We start from the raw sequence: 23,601 nt of genomic DNA, 5'->3' as shown, positions 1-23,601 counted from the left end.
GGGGTCTTGGGGGAAGGGAGGGAAAAGGGGATGGTTTCAAGAAAACATAGGATTTCTCAGGTATATAAAACTGTTAATTTTAGATAAAAATACAAACTTCACCTTTACAAAAAACACATTTTCTGTTGAATACACGCAAAGCATAACATCTTACCAAAAATAAAGAATTTTAAAGTTCTGTCCAAATATTGGCAGCAGGTCCACTTCTCTGCTGTGACAACATTATACAATACAGATACAAGAAGAAGTTGTACATTTTCACCCAGCCAAACATGTCAAAAATTAACTTTCTATCTCATATATTGTAAAAAGAATGGCAAATTGCTAACACAGATATCACTGAATAGTCACCAACTGACAAAAGCCTGGAAGGGAGGATTTGGCATGGATGTTTCTATGATTGGTTTACGCACATTGTTTTACTCAAATGGCTTAAATTAAAAAGGGAGGGGAAGGAAGGAGAAAAATATAAACCCAGAAACATTTAGAAAATTATGCATAGGTAGGTATACCATGTTTATTTTAATACATCTCATTAGTTTGCATCCTGCTAGGAGAAATACCATCATACTGCCTGCCTTACTGTTACTTACAGCAGCCTTTTTCATGTGTTATTGGTAAATGGAGTCCAAGAGATTTAAAAAAAAAAAGCTAGGCAAAGAATAAAAAGAAAAGCTTAATAATCACTTTATGGTGTAAAAAAAATCCACTTAAGGCTCTCAAAAAGGTCTTTGTATAGACTTAAAACACTACGGAGCGAGGATGTATTGTGTCTATAGTGTTCGCGTGGCATTGGATACATTCCTGGTTGTTGTTGTTGTTTTCGTTTTGTGTGTGTGCCTGTAGTCCATCAGTGTCCATCCATCTTCATCAAGAACACAGGCCTATTTCTTGACAAAAAGCACCTTTGACCACTCTTGACAGAAATCCATTGTTCATTTAGATTTTTGTCACATTTTTGTAGGACTTTTTCGTCTCATCCATTCAGTCAACCTTTTATCTTTTTTTTGTATGGGTTTTTGTATAGTTTTTTTCTTTTTTCTTTCTTTTTTTTTTTTTTGGACAAGGAAGCTTCTTATTGTTTCACCGAGTGCTACAATACTTGCTTTGATGTCACATTAAACAAATGTACATTGTCTCTTTGTTCTCATCAAGTGTTCTTTCAGACAGTTTTTCACAGAGGAGAACGAGTAGAGTATACTGTCAATGAAGCACCATACATAGAAGGTTCAGGAATGTAACAAACCATGTACATCCGTGTCCCAGAGAAGGTTTTCTAGCTTATTTTCACCTCACATCTGTTGGGGGAAGAAAAGGATACAATAACTTTGGGATCAAAAAAATAATTACTGTTATCTTTTTATTTCTTTATCACCAACCAAAAGATATTCTAAATGGAACAATTAGCCCAATTAAAATAGCACAGAAAGTTGGTTAATAGGATTTAGTGGCTTCTGAGACCTGTACAAGTTGAAGTCCAAATTATCTCCTAAGTAGTAAAAAAAAAAAAAATTCTAGAGTCAGAATAAGGAGATCCGGAATATTCACATCCCAAATCTATCTCTATATGAACTTTAGCCATGGCAGCCATTTTACTTGGTCCAACTGTCTTTTTTGGTTGTGACATTGGTGTGATCTCCAAAGTCCCTTGAAGTTTTAAGATACTATAATACAGGAATTATGAAGACACTACCCTGCTTCACAGGTTTCAAAAGATCCTTGATTTGATAGGTTTCTCATCCTCTCCTCAACTCCATGTTTTAGAAGTAGAGAAGGAGAAATCTGAGATCCTCATAGAAAGTCATGTCTAGTTGTCTTCAATGAGACAATCATTGTCAAAGAGGGCTGGTGAATCATCTGCCATGGGGTGGGGGAAGGAGGATGCAAAATATTTAAAGCTCCTTTCTTACTCTAGGATTCTATGATTTAGGGTATTAAATCCATGAGTCCTTCTTCTAAAGTAGGCCAAAGTGGATGTAGAGATCCTCCCAGGTCTAGGATGAGATTTTTCCAGACATTCAACTTTTATATAGCCCAGTCCTTTGAAACAGAAACCATTTTCAACCTTACAATCCATTTCATGCATTGTTACAGGATGCTTTGACCCTCCAAATCAGTAAAAACAAAAAACAAAAGCCAGAAGAATGATACTTCAGATCACAGAAGCTCAAGTATTAATTAGGGCCTTTACAAAGGCAAGAAAGGCAAAGAGTCAAGGGATGGAAGAGGCCATTGGTTCCGGATAGCTTAAAGGGAAAACACCAGCAGGGTAGAATGATTAGAGCCAATCATATCTAATCTCTGCAGCTTTCAGGTAGCAAGTGTCAAGATTGGAAGAGTGATTCAGTTGGTGTGATAAAGAGTTTGATTGAGTTGTCCATTGTTTGTGGGATAACAGCGTATCCAGTTTATAGGTCCTACCTGATTACCAAATAGCTCCAGTGGGCCTTAGGTTGGTTTTAACTTTTTTCTTTTCCGTTTTTTACCTGTTTCCCTAGGCCTTCCTGTTAACATAAGGGCAAGGAGGGTGAAAAGCCCTAAGGGAATGCTGTTTGCTTAAAAACTGAAGTAATAAATACTTGAGATGTTTATCATTCTGAAAGAAAACTTCATAATCTTTTGCATTAAGGTACTTCCTTGTACTCTATTTTTTTTTAAACCGACCTTAGGAGTATATTATAAAACCATGCTGCTTTATCAACAAAGACTCACAACAAAAACCTAGGTTTCAACTGACTGAAGTTGGGAGCCTGAAGTTGAAAAAATATTCCCCTTCATCTCTACCATCCTGAAAAGCTAACTTTCATTAAAAGAAAAGGGGAAAACAAAAAACCAAACGAACAAAAAAACCACCTTTCCATCTCAAACCTTTGTTCTAATCAGGTTTCAGCCATATCTTTAGCTGTACCCCTGGATAAGACCTCACCACCCACTCCCATTCTACTCTCACACCCTTACCTCTCCACCATAAATAATCTTCAATTCCAATTTCTTCATGAGTTAATCTTTATGTTAAAGTCCAGATGACATATATGCTCAAAAGTATATGCCACACTTAATTCCAGCATTCACCAAGTATCCTAACAATTTTGCTGCTTACACCAACATACACCCCAACCCCTACCCCCAGAAAACAAAGATGTACAAGGCACCCACATCAAAAAGGTGGCCACTTACCAGTTTCTTCTTCTCGATAATCTGAATTAGAATTTGATGACATACAGGTGCACTCCAAATGCTCTTCTAACCTCACTAGAACTTCTTTTAATTTTGGTTTTTTCCTAACATATTCCACTTTTGCCACCTGCAAAATAAAAAAGTAAATACCAGTGAGACCCATATTGGTGCTTTAGTCATTAGCAGTCACATACTGAAAAAGAATGAACTCTAACAGTTTTTCAATAAGAGTGCAGAGCTAGCTGGTCATGGAGCGCCAACCAGAATGCAGCCCTCCTGAAGAACTAGTTTCATTCACTTCCAAATGGAATCCAACAGGATGCCCTCTGAAACTTCCAAAGAATCTAGCTGCCTTCCAGCAAAATCCCCACTACTTTGAAAAAATAAATCAAGACCAAAAATATTCTAATCATGATAAATATTTGAGATCTAGTTGGGTTTGTGTGCACGTGCTTTAAGAAAAAGCAAGATGCAACAGAATAGAAATCATTTGGTTGGAACCAGCAGGGAAAATCAGCAAAATGGAAGAAGGCATCTTTTTGAAGGTAGTTACGCAAATACATTATTTAACATCCTGTGACTTGTATATCATGCCATATTATTTTCATTTAAAGCAGTTAGCCAATGAAAATAACAAACTAAGGCTTGTTGACCTGGCCAAATACATTAATAACCTACACAGGAAAAAAAAAATCAGGATTTCAGTTTTCCCAACATTCCCCTCCAGCTTGTTTTCAGAAATTTAGGCCAAAGACCCTGGCACATAATCCCAGCCTGATGAAATCAGTTCCCAAGAGGACTGAAACATCCATCCAGAACAGACAGGGCCTTGGTTCTAAGATCTGGGGCGAGCCTGCACTCAGGGCATTTTGAGATAATGCTACCCAAACTAGGATTCTCTATCTTTAGATGAGACAACCCATGGAAGGTTCTGAATGAATCAATCGGCTTAATTGGCCCCAAGTGGCAGCTGGAAATGGAAATAAAACATTTAAAATTCCAATTACCCTTCAGGGAGAGTGCTAAAATAAAATTATTTTCTTTGTCCCAAAGAATTTGAGGTACAAAAAAATCCAGTGGAAGACTTTAGGGAATTGTGGGATAAAAAAATCATATTGGCACATCATAGATCATAGGCCAAATGCCAAACAATTCAGCCATCTTAATCTCCTGGGATTTTAAACAGAGTCCACTTGTCTTGATGCAATATTGAATAGGGTCCTGCAACAATCACATTCGCAGGCTGGGAAAACCAGGCACCAAGATGGCACTAAATGAACTTCTAGAGAGCACTTGCTATCTGGCAAAGCATTTCCTCATTCAAGGGTATGTCCAAGCCATCTGTGAGATCATTATCTTTCACATGAAAAATTAAGGGCACTGAAATTCCCTTGGTATGCTATTCAAGGCCACCTTCTTATGCTAACCTAACCATATTTCCCTCTAGTACACAGGTTCTTAACCTAATGCCCACGGAGAGATAACAAGGAGTCTGTAAACTTGAATGAGAAAGAAAAAATTGTGTGTTGTGTGTGTGTTGGAGGGGGTTTCTAATCTTATATATTTTATTTTATGCATTTAAAAACATTATTTTGATCAGGAGTCCAAAGGCTTTAACTGCCAAAGGGGTCAATGACATTAAAAGAAAAAATTTAAGAATCCAGTTGGTAAGCATAAGGAGAGGCCAACTGGAGATCCCTTGTTGTAGCATAATAAAACCCCTCTCCTCTAGCTAGGCCTGTCTCCTTTTCCTCATGGGTATGTTCGTTCCAAACTTGTACACTTTTCTAAAATATGAGAGATAGAGAACATCTATTAGATAGATATCTTAAACTCGATATTCCATAGACTTAAATATTAAACTCAACATTAAACTCATTATCTTTCCCCACAAACTCTCCCCTCTCCTTAGCTTCTCTATTACTATCAAAGGTACCACCATCCTCCCAGTGCCCCCAGGTCCACAACCTAAGGGTCATCCTGGCTGAACTCCTCAGTCTCTCTCTCTCTCACTCCTCCATATCCAATCTGTCACCAAGGCTGTCAGATTTTACTTTCAAAATACCTTCAATACATTCTCTTTTTAAATCTGACACTGCTACCACCATCTTGATATAGGTCCTGATCAACTCACACTTAGACTGTTGGTTGTCTGCCTGCCACAAGTTTCTCCACAAATCAACCAACATCATCTTCCCAAATTACAGGTCTAACCATGTCACACCTGCCTCCCCTTGCCCCACCCCCCAATAAATTCCAGTGGCTTCCTATCACCTCCAGGATCAAATATAAAAATCCTTATTTGGCATTCAAAGTTCTTAATAACTGCCAGCCTCATCTTTCCAGTATTCTTACATCTTATATACCCCACATACTCTGAGATCCTTTCAGCTGTTCCTCAGAACAAGACATTCTACTTTATTTTCCAAGTTTGAGAATTTTTGATGGCTGTTCCTCAGGCTTGGAATGCCCTCTTTACTCATCTCTACCTCCTGGCTTCTCTGACTTCTTTCAAGTCCCAGCTAAAATGCCATCTTGTATAGAAAGCCTTTCCCAATCCCTCTTAAGTCTAGTGCCTTCCCTCTGTCAATTATCTCCAATTTATTCTGTATATAACTTGTTTGTACATAGTTGTTTGCATGTTGTCCCTCCCATAGACTGTGAGCTCCCTAAAGCAGGCTCTGTCTTTTTACCTTTCTTTGTAGCCTCAGCACTTTGTTTACTAAATGACTTACTATATCTATGAGCCTATGAACAACCACTTGACTTCTGTGGGTCAAAAAAACAAGTAAATTAAAAATAAAAGATGATGACAATCATTTCCAATTCCTCCAAATGCTTGCTATGGGACTTTCTCCACCTTCCTTGTAAGGAGGAATTGACAGTTGAATTTTTCTTTTAAAGAAAAAGTTGTTCCTCAGTGAACAGAAAATGGACACAATGACTTGCATTGTACAATTAAGTTTAAGACAATCTCAATTTGTGATCGGAATCACCTGGATGGCCAAGACTGTCTACTTCACTTTGTGCACGTAGGCAAAGCTAGAACAAGATTCCACTGTAACATCTCAAGATGTCCATGGAGTAAACATACACATGCTATATTAATTGTTAACTCAGAGATGGTGCAAAGGGCTTTTGAGGGAGAAGTGAAAAGATATTTGGCCATGTAATATAACCAAACATGTTATGACCCTAAACTAAAGATTTGGGGAGTGGTAGTTGTTTTGTGTCCTATTTTGGAGATAGGAGTTATGAGGCAACCAAGCCCGTTTTATATGAAATTTCTCTAAGAATAAACTTTCACATGGACACTCACTCCTAAGGCATGTTGCCCTAGCCTACAATAAGGTTATTTTTCTCTTGTGCCATATTTATATTTGCGCTGTGTTCCCTCGCTGGGAAGCTCTACCCAAGTGATCTTTGCAACCTCTGACCAACATTGGTTCTTCAAACCAGAGAGCTGGATTTGAAGTCTGAGCCCAAAAGAAATTAGGAGAGCAGGGACATGGCAAGAAAACTCCTTCTTCCTTCCCATCCAACCTCAACTTCTATGTATTCACACTAAGGCTGTACCTGTATCTGCTAACCCATATGGTCTCTGTATCCAAGGACTGAGGAAAGAACAGATCATGGACAAAAAGAACATTTCTAGGTGTGTTAATAGGCTAGGCAAGGAACTCTTTCATATGTCTGTTCAATTCTATATTTTCACCCTATGCCCCTACTGCCAAGGCCTGTAGAAAGGTAAATCACGCTGGTGACCCATAGGGATGAAAGCAACAAAAAAGAATTTTGAAAGTTTCTTAAAGATAGAAGGTAGGAAAGACTGGGGCATAGAGGCATCATTTCCTAGATCTAAAAAGCCCCCTCCAGATATTCACCTTCCTTCTTTTGTGGGTAGAAATGGGTGAATATGGATACAGAATATTTTACACCCATTCAGTTGGCTAGCATGTTGGTTGTTTTAATTAACTATATATTTCCCTTTGTTAGTGAGAAAGGCTCACTGGGGAAAAGATATGAAAAGGAATATATTCAGAAATGACTGCTATGTTAAGGAGGTATCTAACGACCTAAACAGAGAAAAGGCCTTCATGCCCATTACTCAGAATCACAGACATCTTGAGTTGGAAGTGACCTTTAAGGTATTCTATTTCAAATCTTTACCTTTTACTCCTACATTGTGGTCAAATAATCCTATGGCCTCTGCATGAACAATTCCAATATAAAGGACAATCAGTCAACTAGCATTAAGTACCTACAATATGCCAGGCTGGGCAGCGCAGTGGATACAGAATTGGGCCTACGAGTCAGAAAGACTCATCTTCCTGAGTTCAAATATGGCTTAACATACTTACAAGCTGTGTAACCCTGGGCAAGTCACTTAACCCTGTTAGCCTCAGTTTCTTCATCTATAAAATGTGCTGGAGAAGAAAATGGCAAACCACTCCAATATCTCTGCCAAGAAAACCCAAATGGGATCACAAAGCATCAGACATGACCAAACACAATGTTCCAGGAACCGTGCTATGCACTGGGGTTACAAAGAAAGGCAAACAGTCCTTACCCAAGGACCTCACACTCTAAAGAGGGAGATGGTGTGCAATGACTGAGAACTTCCTATCTCACCAGGCAATCTGCTCTTGTTAAGCTCCCCCCCAAGGGCCATTACTACTTACATCTATTTTCTACACTAGCACTCCCGTTTTAACATCCAGGTGAGTGTGGTATAGTAGAAAGAATGTGAGATTTGGAGTCAGAATGGAAAATGTCAGAGTGGAGTCTAAATGCAAATCCTCCTTGTGCCACTTACTATCTGTGTGTCCTCAGGCAAAATCATTTCTTCCTGAGGCTGCTTTTTCATCTTTAAAATGAGAAGGCTGGACTAGATTAGTGTGTGCTGGTAAATGTTTAACAGCTAGATCTCCAGGGCAAAAATGTGTGCAGAGCATCCTTTTAAGTTTAAATTACATTGTTAACATTTTCTTCATCACTTCCTTAATTCTAGACAATCAACAAAATCATAAATCAAGCCCCAATTTCTATGTAGCATGTACCAATTCCCAAGGTGTAAAATGCTCACACTGAAATTTAACAAACAACAAGCCAATTAAAACTGGCCCAAGGACACTCCCGGCCTATTCGAACTTAAAAAATCCTTTCCACCTCTGTGTCCCATGCTGCTTCTACCCTATATCCCTGAAAGGATGACTAGAGAAGGAAAGAACAAGATGCTAAGCATCAGGACCCTCGTAGCATCAGGCCAGTTCCGCAAATGAACAAAAATTATTACAATAATCAATTTTGTAGTATGAGACTTAAGCATTAATACACAATACAAGGTAGACTGAGGAATGGCTAAACAAACCGTGATATGTGAATGTAATGGAATATACTGCCAAACCAGAACAATGAAGATCAAGAATCCGGAGAAGTATGGAAAGACCTACATAAACTGATGTAGAGGGGAAAACAATATGCACAATAACAACATTGTATAGTAAGTAGAACAATATACACAATGACTACAATACATACAATAACTACATTGTAAATAAGCAGAAGTAGGAAAACATTGTATAATAAGCAGAAAAATGTAACCAGTGACTACAATATGACTGACTACATTGTGAATAAGCAAAAGTAGGAAAAAATATATACAGTGACTGTAACATTTTGGTAAACAGTAAGGAAAAAATGAAACCAAAAAGCTTGAACCTGGAGAAGAGCTGAGAAAATGCACCTCAGCCACAACTCATTGAAGACAGGAGGGAGAGAGTGAGAGAGAGAGAGAGAGAGAGAGAGAGAGAGAGAGAGAGAGTGTGTGTGTGTGTGTGTGTGTGTGTGTGTGTGTGTGTGTAGAATACTGCATATACCTTCAGAAATAGTTGGTGTTTACTTCTGATGGACCACTTTTCTTAATTTTTGTTACAAGGGATATTTCTCTAGTTGAGGGAAGGCAGAACATAAGATATATGAGATATAAAGGCAAAAGAAATCACTAAAAATAAGATTTTTTTTAAACAAAACTGAGAAGCTGAGTATTAAAAAAAGTGATTTTTGTCTGATTAAAATCTTTTAAATCTCCAAAGAGTAAATATTTATTTTCTACTATTGGCTGTGTGAATTCATAATATTCCTGTCATTGTGTGTGTGGTTTTTTCTTTTCTTTCTCAGCCACACAACTCAGACATCACACTCCATTGGGCAAAATGAACACAACACCTCCCCTCCCCCGACACACACACACATACACACACACGCACGCACGCACACACACAATACAAACTTATTGAACCTGTCAAGAAAAGTTTCAGAGACCGAGCTCACCCCATCACTTCCCCTTTTATCAACAAGAACTCCATGCTACTCATCTTTTGCCCTGCAAACAAAAGTGCTACACTCAAGTCTTAGAAGCAGCAGGGCCCAAGTTAAAGACAATTTCCAAGGCTGTCAGATATCCATATGAAAAGATTTAGTATTGGTTGGGCCACAGAACACCACTTGGCTGGAAGGTCAACAAAGGGTCAAGCAATGTTTCCATCTCTTTTCTGAGTATCTGATTCTACATACACACCCCCTCCCTGAAGTCCTGATGGTCAAAATTTAAAAATAGATGGGTCAATAGATTTACCCCACATCAAAGGGCACATGACCTTCACACTTTTACAACAGTACCCAGAACAACTTGTTCTTAAGGCCAGTGGTTAAAGGTCAGGAGTTGTAGGCAGCAACGGTCTAAGACAAAGGTGCCAAACACCATGGGCAACTCAGCCAGAACCAGATGAAAATGTAAATGGGAAACAATTAACAAAAGAAATGAAAATACAGTAGATCACAGAGACATACATTGGTTTTTTAAATTAATATGTGCCAGCAGATCGCCATGCATGGTTTAATGTTCTCCCCCCCAACCCCTAATCCTATTTGAGTTTGACACTGCTGGTTTAAGAAATCAAATTCTGGGGCAGCTAGGTGGCACAGTGGATAGAGCATTGGCCCTGAAGTCAGGAGCACATGAGTTCAAATCCAGCCTCAGACCAGCACTTGCCACTTACTAGCTGTGTGACCCTGGGCAAGTCACTTAACCCCAATTGCCTAAAAACTTAAAAAAAAATCAAATTCTTCTCCTAGGTCCCATTTAAAAACAAAACAAACAAAACCCCTAATACTTCATATATGTTTATGCAAGGAGCCCACAAGACTGCATATTGGTCTAACCAAGCAAGACCATATTGTTTAAAAATTCTTCCTCCACCTGGTAATATATAATAGGAAACAGGATGAAGTGGCATTGAAAACACTTGATTTTCCAAGTTGGAGCAGCTCAGGTCACAACTATTCTCTGGAGTCACCCCAGTATCTTCTTCAACTCCAGATGCTAATCCATGCTAAATTCAAGGACAAAAGGTTTTCTAGATCTCTTTTTCATTACCAGAGCATCTCCTACTTTTCTTCCAGTCCTTACAATGACTTCCATGTTTCCATTATCAGGGCAGCTGTAACCTGGTCTTTGTATTTCTTTTTTTTCTTTTTTTTTTTATTAATTTATTTTGATTTATCAACAATCACTTCTATAAGCTTTTGAATTTTAAAAATTTTCTCCCTCTCCCTCCCCAAGATGGTGCACAATCTGATATAGGCTATACATATACATTCCTATTAAACATATTTTCGCATTAATGATGTTATATGGAAGAATTAGAATCAATAGGATGAACACCAGAATAGGAGGAAACAAAACAAAACAGAAGAAAAAAAAATAGCAAATAGTATGCTTCGATCTGTATTCAGATTCCTGGTCTTTGTGTTTCCACTAACTATACTACTGACCCTGAGGACAAGTCACTTCACCTGAACCTCAGGTTATTTACCTGCAAAGCAAAAAGGTTGGACTGGAGAATCACAAATGTCCTCTTAGCATTCTAGAACTCTATTCTATTTATGCATACCTGGTTCATATCCTTGTGTCTGCCTTGGATCCAAGATACAATTTCTGGATCTTCCAGTCAAAAACTCTCTGAAGGCAACCTTGAGTCAAATGACAACGAACAGGAACCCTACCCCTCATACATGCCCAATTCTTTTTTCATGAGGTTCTGTATTATTAGGTGGTATTTTACACCTGCTTCTCACTGGTTGTTCAAAAAACTGACTTTAAGATTATTAGACTGAAATGTTGTTTTTCTCAATTTCGCTCAATAAAAGACTCAACATTTCCCAAGAATGAGAGGTGATGTGCAGAGAGCACCCCCTACTAGCAATCAAGAAACTGGAGTTGTCAACCCAGCTCTGCCTTGATCCAAGTATGTGACTTTGGGTTAAAGTCCTTTCCTTATTTAAGGCCCTCACCTTCCATATCTGTAAAACAGGTAGTTGAATTAGCTAATCTCTAAGATCCCTTCAGGTTCTAAAAAGTCCTCAAGTGTTAAAAGTGCTAATCTGTGTATGATGTTCAAAATACTCATAACTCCAATACACATAGTCAATTACCATTTGCTGCCTAGGTTCCATACTCCCACACACTCCCACCAACATTATCTCCATAATGATGGGGTTGAAATGAGCTTGCTCAACATAACTTCAAGTTAATTCTGATGCCAGGGCCCTGACAAAAGTTTCATTGGTTTACAACTTTAGAACCGGTAGTAAAGCAACTACAAATCTTATTTGTTATACAGGTCTTTGGATGGGGGAGGAGAAGGGATACTGGGGAAAATTTTGGTGATATAAAACAGGACATCAATAAAAAATTATTTAAAAAAGAAAAAAAACTGCTGTTTTGCTAGAAGCTCTGTTAGAAAATATTAAAGAGAATTGAAGAGAGACATGGACACACCCAAAAACAGAGATGGACCAAAGAATCCACAGTGGAGAGTGTCCTTTAGACCTAAAAATTCTAAAAAATATACATGTTTATCACTTGGTCCTTAATTCCAATTTTTTAGCCTTCAATGCCAAGCTCAGTAATACATATTACAGGATGATTATGCATTTAGCACTAATTAAGTTCTTGATATGTATCAAATGGCAAACACATCATCAGGAACCGGTTGGATTCTTTGAGACCCAGTGCTTTGAAAAGCCTCTAAATGTGACCAAAAAAACTGAGCCTGGCTATCTATCCCTTACTCCTCCCAAAGAGCCACAGGACTTCCAAGCACAAATGGGTGGCAGGGTCATTAATTTATAAGCTTTCATCTAAACATCCCTCCTTACCTACCTGAATGCTATGCAATGTATTTTGTCTGTTGGCTTCATGATTGCTTAAGGTATACTAATGAAGGTCTGTAGCTCTATATACCACCAGCGATATACTATAGATATGTAATTTTGAATGGATTTCAATGAAAATTTGGGCATCTTCTCAATGAGTGTCCTAGCACTTCACCTTTGAACCAGAGCTCAAAGGCCTTAAGTCTGCTTTTTCCACATCAGAACTCCTGTTCTGAGACACATCCTGATGGGTGAATATCTCACACAGCCCAGCCACATTTCCCGTTATACCCCAGACAGTTCACCAGTCAGACTCTCTCCTTTAAACATGTACCCTCTGCACCAAACTCCCTTTTTTCAAATACCAGAATCATAATCAAATCATTACTACTAGAAAGGGTGTGTCAATCTACCACCCAATGGCTCCACTCACTATGCCTGTCACTTTATTTACCAAAAACTCTATTGGTCACAACTCTCAACTCACAACAAACACAACTGTTTATGTGTTATCTCCCCCCTGTCTTAAGGACAGGGACTACATCTATTTTTCTGCTGATGCCTTCATCACAGCACTTGACACACAGTAAGAATTTAATAAATGCTTTGTCCTTCATTCATTTCCAGGTAGAAGCTAAAGAGAGGCATGTTTACAGTGAATAAGGCCTACTTTTTTTTTAAACATAATTAGTAGTTACAGTACAAGACTGAGACTCAAGGCTCAGCTCTTCTAAGAAGCCCAGAACATGCCACAGATGGGAGCCCACATAATGAGGTAGGAAGAGTGCTGGTTTTGACGTCAGAGGATCTCAGTTCAAATTCTACAGATGCTAACCCTTTCTACGCCACATAGGACAAACCATTTAACTGGGGGCTCCAAAGTTTCCTCGGCTACAAAATCAAGAGGTTGACTATCAGATATACCTTTCAACTTTAAATCTATGATCCGATGATTTTATTACTCCTCAATGACTGCGCCCAATCTCAGAGTGGAGAGGATTATAGTCAGAAATAAGGGTGACGGGGCAGCTAGGTGGTGCAGCAGATAAAGCACTGGCCTCTGAATCAGGAGGATCTGAGTTCAAATGTGACCTCAAATCTGACCTCAGACACTTACTAGCTGTATGAACCTAGGCAAATCACTTAATCTAGATTGGAAGGAAGGAAGAGAGTGAGAGGAAGAAAGGAAGGAAATAAGGGTGTTGGCAGTTGGGGAACAGGAGTTGAACTAAAGATCATTCATTTCTCTTGTGGTGTTAAGAAAAAAAAGCAGGCCTTATTCACTGTAAACATGCCACTAGCTACTAGCTTCAAGTTACTAGCGGGTAGAGGGAATAGGAAAGAATGCCTAAAGAAAGTGGGATTTGAGCCAAGTCTTGGAGATAGCCAAGAAAACCAAAAGTCCAAGTTGCAGGAGCAGAGCACTGCAAATTTAGGAGATAACCAAAGGAGAGTGTCCATCTCCGGCATGGCGGATGGAAGGTCATGTCAAAGGAAGCACAAGCAGGCCAGCATAGATACATACAGTGTAGGATGGAGAATAAAATCTAAGACTAGGAATTGGAGAGATCATCTAGTCTAAAACCTCCACTTAATATAATAAGAGGAAACTGAGGCCCAGCTCTGTCACTGAGATGTATAATTCTGGTACAAGTCACTTCCCCTCTTAGGACCTAAAAACCTACAAGAGATATGGCAGTTGGAATTCAAAGTAATCTAACCAAAATAGATGGGCCATAGATACAGCTAGCTCCCAATCTACCCACCAGAGAGGGAAGTCAACTTCAATTTGGAGAAAGATCTTTTTTTGTCCTTTCTGTGCCATTTGAGATTCCTTGTAGAAATGATGACAATGATGATGACAAAGATGATGACAATTATCATTATCATCATCATAATTTTATCTAATATTCAGGTAGAGAACTAATAATACTAGTGCCTTACATATACTATCTGATTTGATTCTTATAACAACTCTGGGGTAGTGATACTATTACCCTCATTTTATAGATGAGGAAACTGAGACTCAGAAAGGTTACTTGCCCAAGGTCTGAGTGTCTGAGGCAGGATTTGAGCCTTACTCCACAGCCAATATTCTATTCATTATACTACCAAGCTGTTCCACCATTCTTGACCAGCCAGCAACCCTAGTAGCTATAGAGACTGGGCAAAGACCAAGAAAAGGAATTTAAAAAAAAAAAACCCAGAGATTCTTCAAGGCAGTAGAAATGGATAGGGGTCAGAGGATGTGGGCACAGTGGACAACTCCACCCCTGGACTTCAGTGGGAACTGGCCAAGCCCTCTTATTAAATAGAGCCCAGTCATGGAAAATCAAGAAAGCCTAAAACAAAGACTCTTTCAGGGGAAGAGATGCAACACATTTCTGGCACCACATTCTATAAATAAATGTCAAACATTACCCCTACCAATCAGGAGAAACAACTGTCAATGGGTGAACTGAGGCCCTTCTAAGTGAGGGCCCTTGACACAGGTGCCTTCCCAATGGAACAAAGATTAAAAGTCATCATATCTAGAAGCCATAATCACCTTGTCAATAAACAGTAAGGAAGCAAGTTTTGGCCTGGCCCCTTGTGTAATGTGGGGGGAACTGACCTTTATGCCTGGACATGTTTTCCAGTGTGACAAGTTCTTAGAGAACTGACAGGCCTATGAGCTCACTGCTGGGTTGTTATTGTTTGTTTGTTTGTTTGTTTTTTCTTAAAGGCCTTTTAGAATTTTAATCAAGAGACTATATTTATTGAAAAAATGTTTTACAAAGTGGGGGGGGGGCCGGGGTTTGAGAACTGGCCACAATGCCTAAACCTGATCATATCCTCAGCTGCTTTCCAGGAATAGCCCACATCAACCTGCTAACCATCACTTCCCTACTACCTTCCCTATGACCCCTGGGTAGGGTTGGCTAAGAAAGACAAAGGCATTCAGTTCTAAATATGGAACGTCAAGAAAGAGGCTGAATGAAATGCCTAAAACAATTCATTATATCAAAGCTCACCAGTGTCTGACATTTGCAGTGAATCAATATGGAGTCTGTATAATGAGTTCTGGTATAAGGACACTATCTGGGAAAGACTAAGAGGGGCAACAAATATGCAGCCTCTACAATAAGTATCCTGTTCCCTGCTGACCTCTTGTCCTCTTCTATGTGAAGACTCATGACTGTTTGGGGCCAGATGTTTTCTTCAGAAGGTCCTGTTTAGTATTGGGTGGGTGGCAGCTACGGATGGGCTAACAGAGGGTAAGCAAGGAGGTCATAGTGCCCTGGGGTATTTGCTTAGGAAGAGTTGAATGAGAAAATAGCCATGGAATCAGTCCTTAAATCTGGGATGATTTTAACTCTTTGAAAGTCAAAAAAAAGCAAAGAAAAAATGAAGGCTGTGTGACTTGTCTTGGACAAATTGCACATCACAGAAAAGGGAAAGAGACACTATTAATTTTTAGTTTTGTGCCCTCTCTTCCATTAACTCATGGGGAATCATGCTACATTTGTTTAACAGGATGGACCAAGATCCCAGGTCTGGAAAGGTGATACAGGACAGAAACCCATAATGTTAATACTACAGATGCCACCATGAGGTATGTTTACATGCCAACTTCATGGCTGACATTCCATATCTAAAATGATAGTACCCAACTTCCATTTCCCTAGTATGGTAGAGTGCCTTCCAAATAGTTGTCACTTAATAAATGATTGAAAATCATGAGGACAGTATTTTAAGGTCAATGAATTGAGGAGCCCTCCATCAAAGTAGTTTTACTAAGATTATCAACTGATTGAGAAACTACATAACCAAAAAAAAAAAAAAAAAGAACAATGCTTAGTGTACAAATGGATTTCCAGACCCTTTGCAGCAACTGCAGAAACCTACAGAAACCTAAAATAATAGGGGAGACAGGTGCAAATGCCTAGGCCATCACTTGTAGTTCATCTGGATGGGAGGTAGAGGTTACAAAAGGCACTCAAGTCAGAGGAGTTAGGGACCTCACATTAAAATACACACCAGCGTGAAGCAGCTGCACCACTTGATAAAACCAAAGAAAGGTCAAGTTTCAAGCTGTGTCCCATGGGTTACAAGTATGTGTGCCCCCGGAGTCACAGGAAGAAGGGAAAACTGTCCTAGTAACCCCAATGCTAGTTTAACCCAATGTCCAACATTTATAAATTTGAAAACACATGAGAAATAAACAGAGCTCCTTTTCTTACATCTTCCAGATGTCTCCTGCCACGTAGAATGATTTTAAGCACACCTTCCTCCTTCCTGTTGACAGCTAGTCAGGGGAATGTCCTTTGTAGGAGGGGATAGTTCGGAAAGCCTATAATGCCCCCAAAATAAAACGTATCTAAAAAGAATTAAGTCCAAGTGCATAGGGGTCTTTAGAAGTAAGGGTCACACCGACACTAAAGTTGGATTAGAGGACTCCTCTTCCCCACCACCTCCAAGGTGAATTCTACTAAGTCCGAACTTTCTTTGGTCTTGATGCCTATTGGTAAATTTAGCATGAGAAACTTTCATTCTATATCTCAAAAATGACCATCTTCTTTTCAGATAATAACAGTTTGGACAGAAAACCAAGGTAAAGTTTTCCATCCATGAATGAGGGTGGCTTGCGGAGATATTTACTAGGAAAATAAAGTGGGAGGGGCTTCATCGATCAGAAATAGGGAGGGAGTGACAGGGACTCCCAATAAGTGCACCAATAAACCCCTGAGGCAAACCAAAAATAACGAAAGAAGAATAGGATGAGGAGGCAGGCACGAGGAATGCCATTCTTAATTAAACCTGCTAATAGGATATGCCCATGCCTTACTAACAAGTGAGTCATTGAAATGTTGGTGAGCATCAATTTTCTCCTGTGTAAAATGACAGAGCTGGACTGACCAACTCTCAAGCCCCTTTCCAACTCTGCCTCTAGGAAGATCTAAGAGGATTGGCAGTCTCTGCAGGACAGAAGCAGCTAGCCAACAGCTTTAATGGCGACACCTCAATCAGAAAAGACTCCTCCAAGGGCAGCTGCCTGATAAGGCTGTCCTTATGGGTGGCCCCACTCCTTCCCCTCTTCCCCAAAAAGCAGTCTTCTAAAGCAAGAGATTGGAGCTTTGCAGGCAAGAACTTGCGATGTCATTAGGAAAATGTCAGCCAAAAGCATCGCATGTTTTACATCCTTTTCTTTCTTTCTTTCTTTTTTATTTGCTTTGCTTTTAAAGGGAGTTCTGAAAGATCTTGCAGCAGAAATAGAAATTACTTTCTCAATACACCTCCCCAGAGATCAAGATAACCCCATGACACATTTTGATTCTTCCCAAATGCCTCCACATTACAAATAAATGCCTGTTAAATCATGTGGTATTCAATTAAGAAAATATGATTTAAAGTGTCTTGATGGGTTGTTATTGGCCCAAAATGAGAGCTGTGTTTGAATGGTGTAGATTTATGGGAGGAGGGATCCCTGGGATGGATGGATGGATGGAGAGAGGGAGGAAGGAGGGAGGGAGGAGAGGTTATTCAAATGGTCAACAAGTTTGAAGCAAAGCTAATACATGAAACTAGAAGTCTCAAAATATTTTCAGTAGACCCTTTGCTCAGAAATACACATCACATCCAGGTCAATGGGCTATACACATACACACATTCTCTGCTACAGGACAACAAGCCCTTCTCCTGTCCCTGAAGTAGAGAAATTTTTGAGCTATTTCAGGTGGCTTCACAACCTTGGACATTTCACTGGTTCCTAATTTCCTTTCTTGGACAGTTCAACTGTCGAGGGAAACTGCCACTGAGGATTGCTGGACCTGCCCACACCTGGCCACTAACCACAGCTTCTCCGAATTCATTCTTAATAGGACCAACATTAAGAATTTTTTTTTTAGACAATTGGGGTTAAGTGACTTGCCCAGGGTCACACAGCTAGTAAGTGTCAAGTGTTCGGTCTGAGGCCGGATTGGAACTCAGATCCTCCTGACTTCAGGGCCGGTGCTCTATCCACTTCGACACCTAGCTGCCCCAACATTAAGAATTTCAAAATTGCGCAAAGATTTTGGGCCTTATACAAAGTAGCACCTATCCAATAGTAGGCTAAAGAATGATCCCCTCTGGAGGTGAGTGGGATGACATACCCATTTCTACATGAGAAAAGTAACTTACCCCCAACCCCCTCAGGAAAACTGAGGTCAAGAGGTTAACTTGTCCAAAGCCAGTAAGTGGAAGTAAGTAGTCTTATTTCTAATGAAATAAGTAAGAAAATATTTCTAGCCCCATTTTATGAAAATTGAGACCTAGAAAAGTTAAGGAAACTATGTGGCTCAAAAGAGATTCAATGGTCATGCCAGGGTTTAAACATCCTAGATTCTATATCCCACATCCCACCTGTAATTGAGTGGTTATAGGATCATAGATTTAAACAAAGTAGAAAGGTACTATAGAGGTTAGGTCCAACGGAGAGTTGGCAGTAATGTAGTAATTGAACCCAGAGCTTTCCAACTCTCAAAATCAATGACCTATGTATTGCCCCACACTGACTCACGATGCTCAACAGGGAGAAACCATCCCTTGAATTGATTCTTCTTTGGCAAAGTTAAGCAGGCAGCGTTAGGTGCCCTTTCCCTAAAGCCCTTGAAAGGAACAGCTTTTCTCTGTGCATAACATCAGTGAGCTGTGATGTACCTTGAATTACCAGTAAGCTAAAAATTACCTCCAGAAACCTTGTCATCCACTCCCTGCCCTCTCCCCTTCCCCATCAAGGCCTCCTGATACAGCTGGGTATGAAACAAACATGTTTCCTTAATTCTGGGCAGCTCTCACTGATGTTGACCATCACTCAACAGGGGACAGAGAATAGGATTGGACCTATGCTAAGCCAATCCCCAATAATCAAGAGAAAACTAGTTAAGAATACACCCCCTCTTATGGGGAAGTAGGGGAGGCAATGTCTGGATCCCTACCTGACAGGTCAGGGATGGGAGCTCAACTTAACTCTTGGGTGTAATAGAAATAGGTCCTCAGATAAAGACCTTGCAAAAGGTACTGGTGTGTTCAACAGAGTATGTAGTTCTCAAGACTTATAGCCAGTGAATTCTCCACAAACCACAGACTCTGAGATCCAGCTCCAGGGTACTTTATGAAAATTAGGACTTGAAAAACTTAGAAACTAGAAACTACAAGTATCCTTCACAACACATTTTTTTAAACAGCAGGTTCTTTTTAGAGGCTAACTATAGACCATCAACAGTCAGTCAGTAGGAACGCATTAAGCACCAATTGAGTGACAGACACTGTGCTAAGTGCAGAGGATGCAAAGAAAGGCAAAAGACGGTCTTTGCCCTTGAGCAGCTCACAATGTAATGAGGAAGACAGCATGCAAACCATTATGTACAAAACAAGCTTTATCACAAAAAGGAAATAATTAATAGAGTGAAGACTTGAGAATTAAGAGTGACTGCTAGCACAGAATCTGGGCTGAGAGATAGAATTTAGCAAAACTGAACTATTAAAAGATATTGCAATGGAAGACTAATCAGAAAGACAAAAGGCACTTTGAAGACAATTAAGACTTTCTATTCGCACTTTTCACGGTACTTCCACGTCAATTAGTCATATGACTTTAGATGGGTAAGAAGCAAGATTTGGTTTATGCACAATTATCAAAAAATATGGCTGTGGTAATGCAAAGCCCCACCTATGGGAGACCCTGTACCTCCCCTTCCCCAAATTGTGCCCAGGAAAGAAGGGGAGTGAGCAAGTCCCCTCACCTTGACACTTCTGTGGTGGATCCGTGAAGGCTGGCATTTGACACTGCTGGTGTTACAGCAGCCCGTGCATCGTCTGACCTCCACACATGGGGGCCAGATCAGGAAGTTGGCCGACGTGGGATCAATCTGACTCCGTGGTATCTCATAAATAACCGTTCTTGTTTTGCAAACAGCAGGAACAGCTTCCTCTGCAGAAACAAGAGTTACAAGTGAGTAAATAGTCACAAACACACACACAAACATACACACACACACCAGAGCATCAAGGAGAGATGGCAAAAATGACTGAGTTGACATCTTCCCCCTGGTCACTACAGCTATAGGGCATGGTCTACATTTTTAGTCCCACTTCATTGAGCATGTCCTAATCAAGTTTGAAAAAGTTTCAAAGGACTGCTCTTGAGGACTTAGAGGGCCACTTGTGGCCTCGAGGGTGAAGGTTCCTCACCCTTGGCCTATGGGATACAGCACTGGAATTGAATTAGGAAGACCTGGGTTCAAACATTCAGATGCTGTGTCAAGTCACTTAATTCTCTGTGCCTCAATGTCTTCATCTGTAAAATAGGAGGGTTGAATGCAAGGATCTCTTTAAGTTTCCTCCTAGCTCCAAATCTAGACCCCTATCCTGGTCATTCCTGTATAACGAGAGAAAACACCCTGAATGAGAAAGTGACTCAGAATGATAATACAAAGTGCTTCCCAGGAGGCCAAGGTTTCTACACAGTTCAGTGAGCTTTTTAGAGGTCATCTTATGGCCCAGACAGCTTTAATAAGTAGAAAATACACTGAATATCAGCAGAGAACCTAGCTTTGCACGTCATGTCCAAATCTACTATTTGCATGTTGTTTACCATATGAATTTCAGCAAGTTGCCACCCATCTCTAGACCCATTTTGTCATCTCTAAAATGAGAAGACTGAACTAGATAAACTCTTAAGTCCCTTCTAGCTATAAATATATAATCCTAAATATTCTCTGAGCACTTTTATCCAGCATTGAACTGAGTTGTGGGATACAAAAGTAGAAGACAAAAATCTCTGCCCTGAAGGAGTTTATAATCTATTTGGTATGAAAAGAAACAGACCCATCAAAAAATGGAATATGATAATGTGTAATAATAATTTGATAATTATAGTTATATGATACAAGCCCTACCAAGAGTGGGGAAGAGATCAGAATTCTACTAAATTTAGCTCTTATATTTGCTACTTGCATGATCCCTGGCATTGGCTAGGACTTGCAGGGGAAACAATCAATTTATTAGTCAACAATTATTCATTAAGTGCTTACAATGTACCAGACACTGTTCTAGACCCCAAGAATGGGGATATAAAAATGAAACAAACCTTGCACTCAGGATGCTTACATTCTATTGGGCAAATACCACAAGCAGAAATGTACACTGTAATACAACATAATTTCAAGGGGGAATGTTAATAACTTGAAGAGGGGTCCTTCTGGACTCCATTATATGGCTTTAAATGGTCTCTAATCCTTGCTTAATGTCAAGTTTTCTGTCCAATGTCAACAGATAGGCTATACTCTACAAGTAAAACCCTAGGCCAAAAACTGTTTTTACTTAAAATGACCAAGCTAAATTTCCACCTAAAAGGTAGAGGGATTAGAAAAATTAAAAGTCCATTTCAAAAGTATAGCAAGGTGTACCAGTCTTATTTTTACCAGTCTCTCCTAAAGAAAAGTGGGCAAAAATTTGGAGTCATCTTCCATCTTGGGACCTCAGTTTCCTCCTCTGAAAATAAGGGGCATGAACTCAAACTGTAAGTTCCTTTCCAAATCTGACTCTAAGTGCCCAAAATGCATAGCTTGAATAGTCAGAGGAGATCAATGTTACCTAAAGTTATAAGGGGAAGACTTAATGTAGCTAAGACTTCATGGAGGATGGGCAGAATTCCTGGTCATGGGAGGAAAGAAAAAAAGATATTCCAGAATAAGTGTAAGGGGATAAGGGATGAAGGGTAGAATGCCTTGTATAGAGAACCCTGAGGAAAATCTGACTTGATTGGCTGGATCAAAGGGTGCACAGTGGAGAGTAAGTGTAAATGGGAGAATTATAGACAGAACAAGATTTTGAACAGATTATAGAGAACCCTAAATGCTAAGAAGAGTAGTTTGGACTTGATTTTGTAGGCAACATGGAACCACTGTCAGCTTTTGAGGAAAAGAGTGGCAAAGAGAAAGCAATAGTCTAGGAAAATCTGTCTGGCATCAGTGTGCAGGATGAATACACACTATATTTATATATACATGTACATGTATATATACACATGTATATGTATATATACATGTATATGTATATATGTACATGTATACATATGAAATTTTTAATGGGTTGTTTGATAAAGATTTTCCTGAATTTCACTGAAACCAGCAATGGATTGAGTAAGAGGCATGATAACTTTCAACACATAGGTCTAACACTTCTACATCATGCAAGAGCCACCATTTCAAAGGAATAGACTATTTTCTGCTCTTCTCTACCAAGTGTGGCAGCTGAAATGGTACAGATTGATCTGTACAACCTGGAACCCTGAGGAACGCTCAGAGAGTGCCAAAAAAAGATTAACTGAGAGAGAAATCCTTCTAACCAAGCTCAAGTTTACACCTTAATCTAAGTGCATTACTGGGAAATGTGGCCAGAACTTAAGAGTCCTCAGCTGTTCTCTGACTGGCAGACATTATATAATACCATTTTTTTTCAATGCTAGCTAAGACTTGAGTCAGAGTACACTGTCCATTATCAGTCAGACTTGTGACCCTAATTAGCCTAAGAGTAGGGAGAAAACATGACTGGCACTAACTCATTTATTTAGAAGTGAATATGAAATGTATTCATCTTAAATGATGTCTCCACCACAACCCTAGAGGCAAGCCACTAGGTGTTACAGGTATAACTATTAAGTAAAGCCCAAATGTCAATTCTGATGTAAGGATAAAAGGTTAATTTTTCATTCAGAAAATGAGGAAGAAGCAATATATTTCCCTAGAAATAGAACAGGATTGGAAGTCAAGGCATCATTGGTTTAAATCCTAACTCTTCCACTGCCTACATATGTAATCTTGGACAAGTCATTTCCCCTCTATGAAACTTCATATCCTTGATTATAAAATAAAGGAGTTAGACTAGATAACCTTGAAAGTCCTTTCCTACTCCAAATCTCTGACTTTCATGTTTATTCAGTGGGTTCACTTGAGAGATAGTGGGTTCCCTCTTATTGGAAGTCTTCTAAATTACTATACCACTCATCCTGTCTGATAGGATTCAGCCTTTTCAGTATTGTGTTTTTATCTCTATTGTTGACTGTTTCATATGTTATCTTGCCTCCCCAGCTGGATTTATAAGGGCACTGAGAGCAGGGACTAAGATTATTTACTCTAAATCTACCATATCCTTCAAAGGGCCTAACTGGGAGCTGAATAC

The 23,601-nt window shown here is 39.5% G+C and overlaps 1 protein-coding gene across 2 annotated transcripts in view; it reads right to left on the bottom strand.

Annotated features, from left to right (window-relative positions):
* Positions 1 to 492: 492 nt before the first annotated feature.
* LOC114051918 (platelet-derived growth factor subunit A-like) overlaps positions 493 to 23,601 on the bottom strand; it is a 35,597-nt gene continuing 12,488 nt past the window's right edge. The window contains exons 4-7 of one of the 2 annotated variants that reach the window (XM_027874317.1): positions 20,163 to 20,350; positions 3,178 to 3,304; positions 2,422 to 2,504; positions 493 to 1,298 (exon numbers count right to left, since the gene is read on the bottom strand). In XM_027874317.1, the coding sequence (XP_027730118.1) occupies positions 2,449 to 2,504; positions 3,178 to 3,304; positions 20,163 to 20,350 (371 nt within the window). In that variant the 3' untranslated portion in view covers positions 493 to 1,298; positions 2,422 to 2,448. The remainder of the gene's footprint in view (positions 1,299 to 2,421; positions 2,505 to 3,177; positions 3,305 to 20,162; positions 20,351 to 23,601) is intronic. The other variant, XM_027874318.1, reaches the window with a different exon arrangement.

The sequence above is a fragment of the Vombatus ursinus genome, unplaced genomic scaffold (genome assembly GCF_900497805.2).
Source record: "Vombatus ursinus unplaced genomic scaffold, bare-nosed wombat genome assembly UNPS02014807.1, whole genome shotgun sequence".
NCBI classification, from domain to species: Eukaryota; Metazoa; Chordata; class Mammalia; order Diprotodontia; family Vombatidae; genus Vombatus; species Vombatus ursinus.
The sequence above is the reverse complement of the archived record's forward strand: the minus strand, read 5'-3'. Positions and strand labels throughout refer to the sequence as shown.